This window comes from Oryx dammah, unplaced genomic scaffold (assembly GCF_014754425.2).
Source record: "Oryx dammah isolate SB20612 unplaced genomic scaffold, SCBI_Odam_1.1 HiC_scaffold_11056, whole genome shotgun sequence".
Lineage (NCBI taxonomy): Eukaryota > Metazoa > Chordata > Mammalia > Artiodactyla > Bovidae > Oryx > Oryx dammah.
Window position 1 is genome coordinate 2,467,158 of NW_024080450.1, and position 17,621 is coordinate 2,484,778.

Consider the following 17,621-nt stretch of genomic DNA (forward strand, 5'->3'; position numbering starts at 1 on the left):
TTGGGGAACTGTAAAGAGGCCAGTGGGGCTGAGGTGGGGAAGGCACAGAGGAGATGACGGCAGAAAATGTCAGAAGGCCAGGCCAGAGGTCAGCAGACTTTTTCTGGAAAGGATCAGGTAGCAAATACTTCAGGTTTTGTGGCCAGATGGTTTCTGTTGCAACTATTCACTTCTGCTATTGTAGCTCAAATGTACCAGAAATAATACACAAACAAGTGTGGTTAGGTTCCCCCCCACCACAAATTTGTTAACAAAAACAGGTAGTGAGCCATATTTGGCCTCCAGGCCCCATTGCAGGTCAAGGCAAGCACTTTGGATTTTACCTTGGGTGAGGAAAGTAGGCTCCAGAGAGTTTAAAGCAGAGCAGTGATATGATCAAAGGTGTACCTTAACGGTATCCCTCTAACTGACTTGTGTTTGAAAAATTCACCGTGTCTGCTGCCTGTGGAATGGAGCACACGGGGATACAGGCAGAGGCAGGAAGGAGGTGAATGCGTTATTCTAGGTAAGAGATGCTGTCGGCCTAGACCAGGGAAGAGGCAGCGGAGGTGTTGAGGAGGAATGCTCAGAATCTGGATATGTTTTAATAGTCGAGCAGACAGGATCTCCTAATACATGACGTACAGAGTGTGACAGAAAGAAAGAATTCAAGGAGGACTCGGAGGTTGACAGCTGGAGATACGGTCACTGAAAGAACAGAGCTGCAGTTGATGGAGCTGGAAAGACTGGAGGAGAAGCTGAATTTCAGGAGAGCATTCTGAGCTGTTTCTTCACACGGAGGTGGGCAGCCAGTAGAGATGGCGGGGAGGTAGGTGTACCTATGGCCTGGGGTCATGGAAGGAAGCTGGAGCCAGTATTACACATTTAGGTGCCACTGGGTAAAATCAGAATTTCAGGCTCTGTGACTGGAGGTCACCTGCGGAGTGACAAGGGACCAGCCTATGGTGTCACCCGGGCTGACTGTCATGGGAATCAGGCTGGAGTGGGGACAGCCCACAGCTGGCCAGCAACTGAGAGTCCCAGGAGAAAGCAGGGCAAAGTGATAGGCCTTCATCAGCCTGTGGTCACTTTATGACACTTGGCCTTGTGTCAGTGTGGATGTGCAAAGGTGTGCAAAGGTGTGCAAAGTACTCACATCACTCTGTGTACTGTGTACACAGGCCTATGGGCTCCTGAACGAGGGTACCAGCATCTGCCATTGTGATCCCACTGAGGGCTTAAATGGTGGCCCCCTGAAAATGAGTCTGGGTGTCCTGGAACCTGTGATCATGACTTCATTTGGAAAAAGGGTCTCTGCTGATGCCATCAAGTTCAGGATCTCAAGATGAGATCATTCTGGACTATCTGAGGTGGGGGGCGGCTCTTAAATCCAATGACTAGTGTCCTTATAAAAGACACACAAAGGAGTGAAACAGAGAGAGAATGGAACATGAAGATGAAGGCAAAGAGTGCAGTGATGCAACCATAAGCCCACAAGCTGAGAAGTCTGGAGTGGCCAGAAGCTGGAGAAGCAAAGAAGGACTCCATCCTAGAGCCTCCGAGGGAGCCCAGTCCTGGGACCCCTTGATACAGGACTTCCAGTCTTGGGAACCATGCGAGAAAACACTTTTGTGTTTGAATCCACAAGGATCACAGTGATTTACAACAGCCGCTCTAGGAAACAAATAACAACAGCAGGACAAGTTCTGAGTTTTCCACACACCTAAGGGATAATTTTTAAAAAGTGCCTGAAGAGCAAAATAATAAAAGTTAACATGATTTATCACTCTGAAAGCATTCATTTGGATGTGCTAAACAAGGACATTCAGTGATGCCACTGCCATTTAAAAATAGAAATGTGAGCACTAGCACCTCACTGCTAATTTGTGGATGTCATGGATCTGGGTGCGCAGTGAATAAAGGGGCACAGAGGTCTGCACAGCTGCCTCGCACTCACCTCTGTGGGTGTTGGGGGTGGGTGGGCTGGGCTGCCAAACACACACAGGAAATGGGGAGAGGGTGCTGAAAGGAGGAGGTCCTTGTGAATGTACCTTTTTTTGTCCCACTGTGTCTCTGTGGTGTCGATCTGTGGTTTCCTGGCTGAACCCCTTGTCTCAGGTTTCCAGGGACTGGTCTTGCATGGGGGGCTGGTCTTGTGTGGCTCTTTAGAGTAACATTTCTCTTAGCAACAGCAGCTTCCCAGGACATGAATTCCTTTCCTCTTACCCCTCAGCCTCATGGTTTGCCCCAGAGACACATGATAAAGGCAGCTTGGATTGTTCTGGAAACAACCTGAGCCCATGAACTGTGGCCTGTAGACCCTCCTCTGACCACAAGGAGCTTTTGGTCCTCTGTCTGCTGAGGCTACTGTAACACAGAACCATAGACTGGGTGGCTTACATACCAACATGTACTCCTCAGAGTTGGAGAGGCTGAGAAGTCCAAGGTCAAGGTGTTGGCAGACCCCATTCTTGGTGGGCGTTGTCTTCCTGGTTTGCAGAGACCTGCCCTCTGGCTGTGTCCTCACATGGCAGGGGACAGAGCTCTGGCCTCTTCACCTTCTTCTCAGGACACTAAGACCTCATGGGAGCTTAAAGGTCATGACCTCAAGCCCACCTCGTAATACCACTGCACTGGGAGTCAGGATTTCAACATATGGATTTTGGAGGGGGCGTGCCTGCTCAGTCACTCAGTCATGTCTGACTCTTTGTGACCACCATGGACTGTAGGCCACTAGGCTCCTCTGTCCATGGGGATTCTCTAGGCAAGAAGACAAGTGGATTGCCATTCCCTTCTCCAGGGGATCTTCCCAACCCAGGGATCAAACCCATGTCTCCTGCATTGGCAGAGTGGTTTCTTTACCACTGAGCCACCTAGGGGGGAGGGGTCACATGTTCAAGCCATAATTCCCTGTGTCTGGTTAAGTGATAGGTTTAAACTCAAGAGTAACTGGGATGAATGTCTGACAAGTTAGGGCAGGGACAATGGGTGGCAGCATCTGAGATCGGCCTCTCTGGGAATATTCTGGGATGTACTCTAAGACCACTGAATCTACAGGGAGGGCAATGAGTCCAAGCAGGTGTACAGCAGGCTGCCTTTGGACTGGACTGTGCTCTCCTCACTCGCCAGGTGAGTGGCCTCTACTGGCCGCCCCACAGCCTGGAATCCTTGCTGTAGAGGGGAGGGGACAGAACTGGACCATCCGGGAAAGGGCACAGGATGGCTCTGTCTCTGACCCTCCCAGGGATGTAGACGTGGATTCTAAGTAGGGTGATGCTTCGGGACTAAGGAAGGATGGATCTTTTTGTTTGTTTGTCTTCTTTTGTACACATGTCATGCAGGATCTTAGTTCCCTGACCAGAGAGTGAACCCGCGCCTCCTGAAGTGGAAGCACGGACTCCTAACCACTGGACCCCCAGGGAAGTCCCAAGGACAGATCTTGATCATGGCTTTTCAGCACAATAGAGGCTGGCCGAGGGAGAGGGTTTTAATGTGGGGGCTCTGCTGCCATCCTTGGAACCACACCGTATCACAGACAAGTGCCTCATTTTCTGCTTAAGGCCCTCTTGTGTGAGACACAGATGGTCCACTGATGGAGAGAGATGGGTCCATGCAGGGTGTGGGTCAGCTGGTGTCAGCAGGGGAGAGAAAACACCATGAACAAGCCAATCAGTGTGTTATGCAGAGAGGAGTGAGAACGGCACTTAGCCGTAGGTGATTTATCCTCCGAATCATGATGCTTTTGAGATTGGCAGGGGTACTGTTCATATTCATCCCTGGACATGTGTGGAAAGAAGGACTCTCCCATACAACTGGGACATATGGTCAACACACCCTAAAGAAAGAGAAGAGAAGGAGAAAAGAGGAGGGAGAGGGAGATGAGAGAGAGAGAGAAAGGAGAGGCTGTAAGTAAGAGTCAAAGAGAGACGCCCTGTGTGGGCATGTCTGGGTGGCACTCAGCTGCTTGTTTGCAAAGTGTTATCTTAACCTCTTTCCCAGACAAGCAAATTAGCATGTTAGAAAAATATATGATGATAGAAGCCTCCACTTGCTCCAGAGCTCCCCCCCAACACATTTTCCTATGAATATCAAACAAAAGGGAAACAGGAAATCAAGAGGAGCAGTCTCCATTTCTCATTCAGCACATTGCTCCATTCTCTCCAACACCTGTCTAATTTCTGTTGGGTCCTAAACACAGGGGCCAGAGCTTATTTACAAAGCTTTTAACAACCTAGAGAAAACATCTTGAGGCAACTGTATTTATGTAGAAAGAGGCTGAGAAAAAAGGGGATAACACAAGATCAGCAAGTACACATGGAGTAACTATGTTTTGGAAATGTGTTGCCAAGTGGACTGTGCCAGGGCCATTCTGCATGGCTTATATATTCCATCAGACACAATTCTGACACCTCCACTATTTGGAGGTCAGAATTTCTGGAGTGTTCTTGTGGAAGGACAAGTGCTTGGCAAGCTTGAAAGGACTGGCAGTACTTTGACGCAGAAAAGATAGTGAAAGAAGATACAGAGCTGCAAGGAGAAAAATCCATCAGAGGATGAAGCCCAGCTGGGGAAAGAAATACTGGAAGCAGAGAGTGGGAGGGCCCAGTCCAGGCAGGGAAACTGGTCTGGATCTACATGACTGGAACATAGCATCTACATGACTGGAACATAGCATCTACAAACAGGCCATGAATAGCTAAACAGTTCCTTGATGTTTAGACCAAGCTCTTTTGTACTCTGTGCTCTCACAGAATTTCTTTCTTCCTGTTGGAGCACTTGTCTCCATTTGTGAAGGTTCATTCATCAGTGGGGGTCAATGTCATTCATTTCTGTGGGTCCTTGGCCTGAAAGCCCACTGAAAGCAGGGATTGTATTTGTGTTTGGGGTTTGATTTTACTTCCATGCCATAACCGGCATGGTGCCAGGTACATGGGGGCACTCAACACATCCTTGTAAAATGGATGATGAAATTATTCAGGACTTCTTTGATGATTTTACCCACATTCACGGCTTTAACCACCATGCAGAGGCTGACAAGATCCAAGTGTCTATCTCCAGCCCAGTTTTTCCTCCAGAATCACGTATTAAACAGTCTACTCAACATCTTCACATATATAGTGAAAGTGAAAGTGAAAGTGAAGTTGTGTCCGACTCTTTGCGACCCCATGGACTATATAGCCCACCAGGCTCCTCCGTCTATGGGATTCTCCAGGCAAGAGTACTCGAGTGGGTTGCCATTTCCTTCTCCAGGGGATCTTCCTGACCCAGGGATCAAACCCAGGTCTCCTGCATTGTAGGCAGACGCTTTACTGTCTGAGCCACCAGGGAAGATTTCACATATATAATGTAACATGAAAATGTCAGAGCATCCCAATTGCACTCGACAGTCCACAACTGGTTCTGGGATCTCCCCACTCTCCAACCAGTTTCTCTTCAAGTGTCTTTCACCTTAGGGAGTTGGGACCCTGACCACCTGAACTAGGGCTGCTATTCTTGACACCTTCTTCTTTGTTTCTGAATCTCTGGTTCATTAGCAAAACCTTTCATTTTCATCTCTTAAATTTTCTGGATTACAATCACTTCTCTCCATAGACCATGGTGATTAAGAGTGCAGGCTCTGGAAGGGGATTGCCTGGGTTTGAAAACAGGTTTCACCACTTACTAGCAATTTGCTTAACACTTCTGAACCTTATTTCCATATATAGAGAATGGAGATAATAGTAGTATGTGCTTCTAGGTTTCTTCTGAGAAGTTGATGAGATAATGCTTATGATGTACTTTCAAAATTGCTAGTTGCTATTATCATCACCACCACCATAAGCAGTACCACTATTACATCACTACCACGATCATCACCACCATCACTACCATCACCACCATTACTACCATCATCACCATCACTACCATCACCATAACACCATCATCATCACCACCACTATCAGTACCATCAACATTATCATCATCATTGATCCTCATCATCACCACCGCTGTCATCATCACAACTACTGCCACCATCATCACTGCCATCACCATCACCATAAATGTCATCATTATTATCACCACCATCATTACCACCGGCACCATTATCACCACCACCAGCATCATCAACCCTTTCAAGATTACCATCACCATCGTGATCACCACCATCACCTCCATGGCTACAGTCTTAATCTAAACTACCATCATCTCTTATCTGGATCATCACAATAGCCCCCTAACATCTTCTTACATCCATTCTTGCCCTCTCCAATCTATTTTCCACTGTGTAACCCAAGTGATCTTTTAAAAACACAATCTCATGTCACTCACATTAAACTATATCAGTAGCTCTCCATGGAAGATGGGGTAAAATCCAAAATAGCTAGTCAGCCTTGGACATCCTTTAGCCTCAAAACTAACAGGTGTATTGGTCACTTCAGGATCTTAGCAAAAGCTCTTTACTTTGCCAGTAACACTGTTCCTCTTGCCTTTTCCTCTTTCCTTCCTTACATGAGCAAAGCCTCTCTGGAATGGTGACATTCACTGTCTCTGCTCTCCAACTGACTGCACAATGGCTTCTTCCCCCATCTTTTCATTGAAATTGACCAGAAAAAGAGCATTATAGCACCTGCTGGTAAAGTCAATGAGTCTACTTTTACCCTTATCTGACTTGACCTTTCTGAGAATCTGACACAGCTAACCACTCTTCCCTCAATGTTTCCTCTGCCTTTGTCTCTCCTTTCTGCTCTCTTGGTTCTTTTCATCTTCCTCTGGATGATTCTTCTTTTTTCCTTCATTTGCCCCTCTTTGCCGACTAAGGTCCATCTAGTCAAGGCTATGGTTTTTCCAGTAGTCATGTATGGATGTGAGAGTTGGACTGTGAAGAAAGCTGAGCACCGAAGAATTGACGCTTTTGAACTGTGGTGTTGGAGAAGACTCTGAGAGTCCCTTAGACTGCAAGGAGACCCAACCAGTCCATCCTAAAGGACATCAGTCCCGGGTATTCTTTGGAAGGAATGACGCTAAAGCTGAAACTCCAATACTTTGGCCACCTCATGTGAAGAGTTGACTCATTGGAAAAGACTCTGATGCTGGGAGGGATTGGCAGCAGGAGGAGAAGGGGACGACAGAGGATGAGATGGCTGGATGGCATCACTGACTCGATGGACGTGAGTTTGAGTGAACTCCGGGAGTTGGTGATGGACAGGAAGGCCTGGAGTGCTGTGATTCATGGGGTTGCAAAGAGTCGGACAGGACTGAGCGACTGAACTGATCATCCCCTTAGAAGTTGATTGCCCAAGTTTTCCTACTTAGAACCTTTTTTTTGCTCTTCTAATTCTCCATGGGTGATCCTACCTATTCATATGATATCCACTGCATAATGACTCCCAAATCCTCATCTCTAGGGCCTTTCTCCCTCCTCAGCTCCAAGTCCATGCCCTTCTATGAGGGTGTTTCATAAATATGTCAAACAGAACACTCATAAAGCTGAAATCTCAGAATGTCCTTCCTTTCTCTGTTGGTATCTCAATGAATGGTACCAACGCCCATTCAGTTGCCCAAGCAAAAGCTTGAATCATCCTTGTTTCCTTTCTTTCTCTCCCTCCCTACATCAGGTTAATCATCAAGTTCTATTGATTCTGCCTGTTTAGATGCACTTGGATCTGTTGACTTGTCTTTGTAACCTATGCCATTCCCTTAGTTTATCATATCCCACCTACGCTACAGCCATGGCTTTCTAATTCTTCTGCCTTTCACCAGCCTTTCCTCTCTCCTACACTTTTTGTACTTTGGTAGGAGTTGAGGGAAACAGATCCCTAAATGATTTCTTAGAGAACTGGTTGTCCAACTTATAGGAGAAAGTGTTTCTTAGGCAAATAAGAAATGATTGACTTAAGAGAACAGCCTCAGATATGCAGATGACACCACCCTTATGGCAGAAAGTGAAGAGGAACTAAAATGCCTCTTGATGAAAGTGAAAGAGGAGAGTGAAAAAGTTGGCTTAAAGCTCAACATTCAGAAAACAAAGATCATGGCATCTGATCCCATTGCTTCATAGGAAATAGATGGGGAAACAGTGGAAACAGTGTCAGACTTTATTTTTTGGGGCTCCAAAATCACTGCAGATGGTGATTGCAGCCATGAAATTAAGACGCTTACTCCTTGGAAGGAAAGTTATGACCACCTTAGATAGCATATTCAAAAGCAGAAACATTACTTTGCCAACAAAGGTCCGTCTAGTCAAGGCTATGGTTTTTCTGGTGGTCATGTATGGATGTGAGAGATGGACTGTGAAGAAAGCTGAGCACCGAAGAATTGATGCTTTTGAACTGTGGTGTTGGAGAAGACTCTTGAGAGTCCCTTGGACTGCAAGGAGATCCAACAAGTCCATTCTAAAAGAGATTGGTCCTGGGTGTTCTTTGGAAGGAATGGTGCTAAAGCTGAAACTCCAGTACTTTGGCCACCTCATGTGAAGAGTTGACTCATTGGAAAAGATTCTGATGCTGGGAGGGATTGAGGGCAGGAGGAGAAGGAGACAACAGGCTGGATGGCATCACCGACTCAATGGACATGAGTTTGAGTGAACTCCAGGAGTTGGTGATGGACAGGGAGGCCTGGCGTGCTGTAATTCATGGGGTTGCAAAGAGTCGGATATGACTGAGGGACTGAACTGAACTGAACTGAAGAGAACATCACTGCTGTGGCTCTTTATTAGAACCCATCATGCAGAACAGCATATTAAAGATTCTAAGAAGTCCTGTCACAAAGGAATTGGTTCAGAATTATTTAACCAAGCATCTCCAAACTCCTTTGACCTTAAAAAAACCTTCTCCAGAATGTACTTCCTAACATCTTGCAGGACACTACAAACTGTTTCAAACTACAAATCTGATCATCTTACTTTACTTGAAGATATGACAGGTAAGTGGATAAACACTAAAAGAAGATGATTTTAATTTTATTCTACAGGGGATTAGAACCCCTTGGAGATTCTTGAGCAGGGTAAGGACATAATACCCACACAGTCAATAACTTCCAAAGATTGAGCTCTTGCTATATTCTGGATGCTTCTCATCTACCAACTCTGATCCTTAACAATGAGGCTACAGGCAGGCATAGTCCCTAGGTGAGGGGACTGAGCCAGATTGGCTAAGTGTTGGGTCTAAGGCCATACAACCAGTAAGGGTAGAGTGGTATAAAGCTCAAGGTCTAGACGATTTTAAAGGCATGGCTGTTTTCAGTGGGCAGGTGACATGTTGCCTCTAGGACAGATGTGAAACAGGAAAAATCAGAAGGCTGGGACATTAACTCCTAGGAGGCTACCACTTCTTTCTTTGTTTTTTCCACCTCTGTTTTTATACTTCTCCAGATAATACTTCAAGTACTAGCCATTCTTCATTTTTTCTTAAGATTTTTTGATGTGGATCATTTGTAAAGTCTTTATTGAATGTGTTACAACAGTGTTTCTGTTTTGTGTTTTGGATTTTTGGCCATGAGGCCTGTGGGATCTTAGCTCCTTGACCAGGGGTTGAACCTGCACCCCCTTCATTGGAAGGTGAAGTCTTCATCACTGGATGCCAGGGAAGTCCCTGAACCATTCTTTCTAAGCTCAGGTCTCCTTGCCCTTTCTGTAGGCTTTTCTATTTTTTCCCCTTAAGCTCCCAGCAAGACATCAGATGGCTCCAGGAAAGCCTCTCTCTTGCTTGAAAGCTGTGTGTCTCTAGTGCCTGTCTGAGCCCAGATTTCTCAGCTTGATATTCTAGCCCCTCCCTTATCCGCCATCAAATTTCCTTTTTGATCTTCACTCTAGATACTTTTCTAAATATAACACATGCCCCAGCCAAACCCAACTACCCACTGTTCAGCAGCCTCCCTGTCTTTGTTCTTGCTGTGTCCTCCTCTTAGAAAGCCCTCTTCAGTACTGCCTCTTCCAATCCACCAATCCTTTTGGGTTCCTTTTCACCATACCTCCACAGAACATGGGTTTCCCTGGTGGCTCAGATGGCAAAGAATCTGCTTGCAATGCAGGAGCCCTGGGTTCAATCCCTGGGATGGGAAGGCACCCTAGAGAAGGGGATGGCTATCCTCACAAGTATTCCTGCCTGGGAAATTCCATGGACAGAGAAGCATGGGCTACAGTACATGGGGTTGAAAAGAGTTGGACACAACTGAGCAACTGAGCATGCGTGCACACCACAGAGCACATCCTAATCTGATTAGTTTAACTACATGCTCTTTGGGTTTCAGCCAGAAAGGGCAAGAAGATGCTCCAAACATGGAAATTGGATTGCCTTCTGAAATTAAACTAGTAAACCCCATTGTAGATGGCATCAGCTATCTGCAAAGATGATATACTCAAAGGAAGGCTCAAGAAGTAGAGAGTTAAGGAGATCTGAAAACATCCTTTTGGAGGAAAGTGCCTAGGACTTTCTCCTGGGACACAATTGTACACACATATCTGGAACCATAAGATGCAGACAAGGCCCTCATCAGATCAGTTATAGGAAACAGAGGGAAGAACCAACCCAGAATCAATTGTGACAATAGGCCAAGACAGAGACCTAATCAATTACATTTGGCTCGGCGTGTTGAAGCACAGCATGTGCTATTACAGCCAGAAGGCAGCCAAATGCACAGACGTGGAGAGGCTGCTGCCAGTGCTGACTGGAAGAGACGCTTTCTGAGTCTGGGAAATGGTGACTTCTGGGACATGGCAGGGTTGGTGATTACAGGACTAGAGATGGTTCATCCAGCTCTCTCAGATCTGATGAGTGTTCCAAAGATCCTCCTGCTTCCTTTGTTCAAATGACAAACCCAGCAAAGCCAGCTCTGGAGAATCAGTTTGGCCTTGGCTTACTTTCGCATCATCAGAAAGGAATACTCTGAGCAGTGGAAAGTGATATCCTTGCTGTATCTATCGCAAAGGTTCAACCAGATAATGTAGAGGGGTTGATTCAGGCATGTATATAGGAAAGAAAGAAAAGTGTTAGTTGCTTAGTTATGTCCAACTCTTTGTGACTCCATGGACTGTAGCCCGCCAGGCTCTTCTGTCCATGGGATTCTCCAGGCAAGAATACTAGAGTGGGTTGCCATGTCCTTCTCCAGGGGATCTTCCTGACCTGGGAATTGAACCTGGGTCTCCTGCATTGCAAGTGGATTCTTTACCATCTGAGCCACCAGGGAAGCCCCATGTATATAGGAATTGTTCAATAAATGTTGCATTTAAAATTAATCGGTGTATTGTGGCTCTGCTTCTGATGACAAGCTCTCATACATTTGGTTAAGGTGAGTTAGCTTCCTGGTGTCAAGGTGCCCTGGTGACTGTGGGTACTTGGATTTGCAAAACAGATTCTGTGACTCTGGATGAGAATGAACCAGTTGAAGTACAGCCTCAGAAAGGGCCTGGCAACCAGGCACCTGGTCAAGGGCATCTCTAGTTTATTACCATCCTCTAAATGCCTCCACAGCTCCCTTTTCTAAGCATCCAGGGCATGTCTGGGAAAATCACTCTTGTTCTGTGTTCAATGCAATCACTTGTGTATTCCAATTCCATGAGAGTGTGAGCTCTTTGAGACGAGAGGGAGCATGTATATCCCTTGCAGAGCCTCAAATGTCATAAATAAGGAACAAGTTGAAATGAGATATAAATCAAAGCTTGAGCAAATGACCTAGGGTTTGAAGGAAGGCTACACACTCTGCCCCCACCCTAGAGCAGCAGAGCCTTGGAGAGGAAGCCCAGAGCTGCAGGAGGAGAGCATCCCTCTGGTGCCCACTCGTCCCTGCCATCCAGGGAGTGGATACAGGAGAGCTGTCAGGCTGAAGGAGAGATGCTCAGCCACTCAGGAAGAGTGAGGGAGAGATGGACAAATGGATGGAGCAGGTGGTGCCCGCCACACTCACCCGGATCTCGCTCTGCACAGTGCATTTAACCAGTTTGAAGTTCTTCCCAGGGTTGAAGCTGTTGCCATAGAAGCAGACCTTGAGGATCCTCACGTCTTCCTTTTCCACGTCTACTGGCACCACCACCATGGGCTCTGGGGGGCCTTCAGGCTGACGTAATGTGCCCACCTTCACTCGGCTCAGGGCCTCAGACACCCTGGACATCCTCTCTGACGGCGGCTAGGACCAGCACATCGCAGTCCTGCGGAGACAGTAGAGGGATGGCCCTGAAATGATGGGCGTGGGCCCACCTGCCTCACCCCCCAGGGGCAGCACCCAGCAAGCACACCTCCTCCTACTCCTGAAGACGCCTCTTAAAGGCATCCAGCTTGGAGGATGGGGAAGCGGAAGTGCAAAGGAGCAGTCTGAATGAACTTCCAGGTACCAGCCAGGGGATCTGGTGTGTGCAGGCGGGTGCTCTCTGTGAGGGGCCCCTTCTCCCCATCACTTTCTTCCTCCCACACTGGCTCCTAGGCAAGGGGCCCACATTTTGCAAACGCAGCTGTGAGAGGAGGCGGCCCCAGCATGATTCCAAGGCACAGCTGAGCAGAAAAAGTGAAAAGCAAGACAGTAGAAAATAGCAGGAGAGGAACAGGGACAAGGGGGGAGAAGCCGGGAAAAAACAGAAGTGGAAAATGGGTAGCCTGGAGGGCAGTGGGATGGGGAAGCCAGGAAAGGATCCAGGTAGGGGACCAGCCGGGGGCTGATGGCTTTGCCCGCACCCACCTGCAGCCGCCAGCCTGGGTTTCAGGGCTGGCAGCCTCGGTCCCACTGGAAGTCATCTCCCAGAGCATCTGTCACCATATCAGATGGCACCCTGGCATCCCAATCTGAGAGGTCTTTCTGCTGGAGGAGGGGTGTCGAGGGGGTTAGGGGGTGCGACTGGGCCCCTAGAAGACCCAGCCCAGTTCTGACGACAGTTTGGTTGACATCTACATGGACTAAAGTATCCTGGGACTCTTCAGTTCACCCGAATCTCAGCCAACATTGGCCCTGGCTTCTTGATTCAACAACAGCTCTGTAGGGTTTACCATCACTGGTCTAAAGCTATTCCTGCTTTAGGAATGCTCAAAGGGAGCAAAGGAAGTCTGACACCAGACTGGAGATGCCAACCTTGGCTCCACATTAATATCCCCTGGGAAGCTGTTAAGAAAGTATAAATCTAGACCCATGCCCAGAGATTGTCAGTAAGGTGGTCTGCGGGAGGCCTGGCACTGGTATTTTTAAGTTTCCAAGGATGTTTCTAACATTCAGGCTAGGTTGGGAACTTCCATTCTAGACTAAGTTTAGTTCTCATCAAAACCCATTCCTACAGAGAAATCTCTCCCTTCTAACAAGAGACTGTGATTTTAGGGGAACATTCCTAGACTAGGAGTTGCGGGCTGAAGGATGGAGTGACAAGTGAACTTATTCATGAAACAGAAATAGAGTCACAGATGTAGAAAACAAACTTCTGGTTGCCAGAGAATAAGGGGAGGGGAGGGATAAATTGGGAGATTTGGACTGACATATACACACTACTACATATAAAATAGATAACTAATAAGGACCTGGGCTTCCCAGGTGTCTCAGTTGTAAATAATCTGCCTGCCAAGCAGGGGACGCAGGTTCAATCCCTGGGTTGGGAAGATCCCCTGGAGAAGGAAATGGTAACCCACTCCAGTATTCTTGATGGGAAAATTCCAAGGACAGAGGAACCTGGTGGGCTACAGTCCATGGGGTTGCAAAGAGTTGGACATGACTGAGCGATTGAACATACACTACACACCAGAATGTAATGAATGTACCACTCTGGTGGGGGATGTTAGTAGCCAGGGTGACTATGCATGTTTGAGGGTAGGGGTAGATAGGAAATCTCTGTACCTTGATACCACTGATATTGGCACAAACTCCATGCAAGAAAAAAAAAAAAAGTGTCAGCCCAACATGGAACATCCCAATCTGTAAAGAGTCTTGAATCCTCCTGGCTTAGAGAGTGTCACCCCTTCCCAAGCTAGGATGTGGTCATGACAGGTCCTGGAGGGACTTAAGATTCTGGACAAAAGACCTCAGTCAAGACCTCAGTCCAGAAAGGTGGTACCCACATCTCTGATGACACATGGCAACTCCCTCAAGGGCATCCAAAACCACCAGCTGTCAGTGCAGATCTGCAGTGAACTGCCAAAGGGGTCCCTCCTGGGGTCTTAGAGAAAACAGCCCTCAGCTTCATGCATGGTCTTCTCTCCCAGCTCACCACGGCTGATTTCAATCTACCAACGTACAGCAGTGGACTCAGTGTGGAAGACAGGAGAATAGCCCACTGACTCTAGCTCATGCTTCCTGACAACACAACCTGCCTGTCCCTCCAGACTTTGCCTGATAACTTGAATCTCTCATTGACAGCTTGCCTCTGGATTTTGATGATCACAAAATCCTCTGGCTCTCCATGTGTGAATCAAAACCCCTGCCTTCCAGTCCAGACCTGGACCACTGCCTGGTGACCCCTTCTCCCTGCGTCCCGGCCAGCCCCAGACCCTGCGAGCACTGGCAGAGCAGAGATCATCCCACCACCCTGGGGAGAACCCTGGCAGTGAGCCAGTGTGGGCTCCAGGCTGCCTCCCAGCCCCCAGATCCGCCCAAGTCAGAGCCAAAGAATAACAAACACAAGGAAATGGGCTCAAATTAAAACAGGAAAAGTTTTGATTGGCTCTAAGAACGTCTTGGACAAGACCTGCCAAGGGCACTGATGGAAGCTGAACAGTCTTTGCATCCCTGAAGACTTCAGGAAAAAAATACAGGACATTCTTCCTGAACACGAGACATTCATCTGCCTGAAGGGGGCAGGGGGGAAATTAGGATATTTATTTATTTATTTTTAACTTTTTATTTTATATTGGAGTATAGCTGATGAGATGGTTAGATACCATCACCAACTCAATGGACATGAGTTTGAGCAAACTCCAGCAGATAGTGAAGGACAGGGAAGCCTGGTGTTCTGTAGTCTGTGGGGTCGAAAAGAGTCAGACATGACTTAGCAACTGAACAAGGATAGCTGATTAACAATGTTGTGATACTTTCAGGTGGAGAGTGAAAGGACTCAGCCATACATATACATGTATCCATTCTCTCCCCAAAGCCCCTCCCATTCAGGCTGCCACACAACATAGAGAAGAGTTTCCTATGCTATACAGTAGGTCCTTGTTGGCTATCTATTTTAAATATAGCAAGGTGTATACATCCATCCCAAACTCCCTAACTATCTCTTCTTCCCATCCTCTTCCCTGGCAACCATGAATTCATTCTCTAAGTCTATGAGTCTGTTTCTGTTAGAAAAATATACTCTTGTTTTTGAAGATGTTGCAGGGTAACGTTACATCTTACTGAACACACACTGTGTGTTAGGGAGCTTGTGTAAGCAACCGTTCATTCTCTAGAAACAGTCTGCAGGATAGGTAATGTTAGAGAGGTCCAGTGAGGTGACTTTGTCAGGATCACACAACTGGTAAGGGCAGAGTATTAAGGCTGCCGAGTTGCCAAAGATTAGAGGGCCCATGGTATCACGTCCTGCCAACCAAGTGTCCGGCTCTGCCACCAACCAGCCCTTGTACCTTGAGACGTCAGGCTGGGATGGGACAGAGTTCCCAAACAGCAGCTGGCAGGTGGATGATGGCCTTTGGTGATATTTTGCTGTGTCCTTGGAAAAATGAGAAAAAATAAGGACACTATAGAGAATCCATCATAAAGCTCAATGTATTCCATTTGAAGTGCAGGGGCAGTCTTTCATTCTTTGTCTTTCCACCTTTTTTTTTTTTTTTGGTTTGGTTTTCCAATGTTCATTAATTTATGAGATGACAGTAATAGCCTTTAGCAACTGACATTGAAGCTGGGCCTCTTGGGCAACCAGACTTGAGGTGACACTGGGAGTTCCAAGGGTAAAAGGCAAAGTCTTGAGGACTGGAAGTTCTGCCCTGGATTTCAGGGATCAGAGACAGGGCACCATTAGTCAGGAAGATGGCACAGTATCAGGAAGAGAGCACAGACACCTGACTCATTTGAACCTGGTTTAAAACTCATGTCCCCGGGGCTGCCATGCTGCACAAGTCTGGGGCGTTACTCACGAGGGATTTCACAGTTAGGCAATGTGGTGGCCTTCAATCTCTGCTGCTTCTCAGCTGTGTGATCTGGACAAGGATATCTCTCAAGACCTCAGTTTCCTTTCTTGGGATAGGAGGCTAACATTACCTATCCTAGAGAATTTTCTGAAAAATCAGAGATTACTTAGATAGATTCCCTGGCATGTGTATTTTTTTAAATGCCTGTGACTTGGCAGAAGAAAGAACTAGAAACCCAATACCAGTGTCTGCTTGTAAAAGATTAAACAGAGCCAGTAAGTCAAGGCTCAGGGGGTTGTGACAATCCTTCCTATCTCCAGTACCAGTGCCACCCACTCCATCTACCTTGGCACCTGAAAAGATCACCTCCGCCTCTAACCCTCTGCTCACACTTAGAGCCATCGTCTGTTCTGTACATGGAAGGAGGCCCCCTAGGACACAGTTGAAAGGCCAGTCCTCTGCGTCCAGCAGAAGCCAGAATGTCATGAGACACACACTTTATTTCCACTCTGTCTCTGAGTCACTTCCTCTTGCCGTTTCCACATCAACAAAATGGGGAACACATGCCTTTCCTCTGCAGAGGCCTGCTGAGAACAGCCACTTAACGAATTGGCAATGACCTTGCAGTCTTGGGGAGTGAGGCCTGTGTTTCTGGGAAGCCGGGCCCTACTGGCTCCATGCAGTGCCCCTCCCCAGCCCAAGCCCTTTCAAGCTCCAGTTCCCACTGGGTGGCAGCATTCTGCTCACCCTAGGGAAGCCCAATCCATCACTTGTTTAATCCCTTCCCCTCCTCTCCAAGCATCCCTCCCCACTACCTTGCAAAGGAAGGACCCAGGAAGGTTGTGATTAATGCCAGCTGTAATTCAATGTCATTCAAAAATCCTCTACTGAGACTCTATTGCATTTTCAGCCTGCCACCTCCGCACACATTACCTACTTCGGATCATTCTCTTACCAGCACTTTGTGACCAGAGGTCACCTGACTGGGGCTGGCTCTCGGGGGGGTGGGAGACCTGCCCTTTCTTGTTCACAGAACCTCTGTTCTCTCACTGGTTCAAGGGCTCTGAGCCCTACAGCTGGGCAGAGAGTTTTTACCTCCTGGTGACTTCTGGGTACCCCTGTTTCCCCAACCCTTCATGAAATCCCCCTCCCCTTGCTTCTAACTGGCCAGTTCATGAGTGATTTGGGCTGGCTGGTTTTTCTCCCCCTCCCTTCCTTCCTTTTTTCTTTCCTTCTTTTTCTTCTTCTTCCCTTCTCCTCCTTCCCCCCACTTTTCTCTCTCCCTTTCTGCTTTGCTATGTTTCAGGAGGCATGCCAGAATCCAGAGATAAGAAGATAAACAGAAGAAAGAAGAGGGTCCCCATAAGCAGGGACTCATCCAGTAAAAAGGAAAAGGATTAAGCAAAGCAGCCACAATGTGATACAGGATCTAATGGGGTCTCCCCTAGGTGTCAGAGGATCAAAGAAGAGGACTTGCCTCTGGGCACCTGGGGTCTCAGGAAAAGGGGACACAGTAAGATCAGGAAATCATGTGACATGATACAGGGCTGGCCAGGAGGGTGCCGAAGGGCTGTTGGGAAATGAGATGAGGTGGTAGCAACACACCACCCTGTGGAGAGGCAGATTTTCATT

General features: G+C 47.4%; 1 protein-coding gene across 5 annotated transcripts in view; it reads right to left on the reverse strand.

Moving 5' to 3' along the window:
* LOC120860357 (protein-tyrosine kinase 2-beta) overlaps positions 1 to 17,621 on the reverse strand; it is a 138,305-nt gene that overhangs the window by 54,349 nt on the left and 66,335 nt on the right. For 4 of the 5 annotated variants that reach the window (XM_040236164.1, XM_040236163.1, XM_040236162.1 and 1 more), the window contains exon 2: positions 11,860 to 12,100. In XM_040236164.1, the coding sequence (XP_040092098.1) occupies positions 11,860 to 12,063 (204 nt within the window). In that variant the 5' untranslated portion in view covers positions 12,064 to 12,100. Of the gene's footprint in view, positions 1 to 11,859; positions 12,101 to 15,485; positions 17,374 to 17,621 lie in introns of those variants that run through there. The other variant, XM_040236161.1, reaches the window with a different exon arrangement.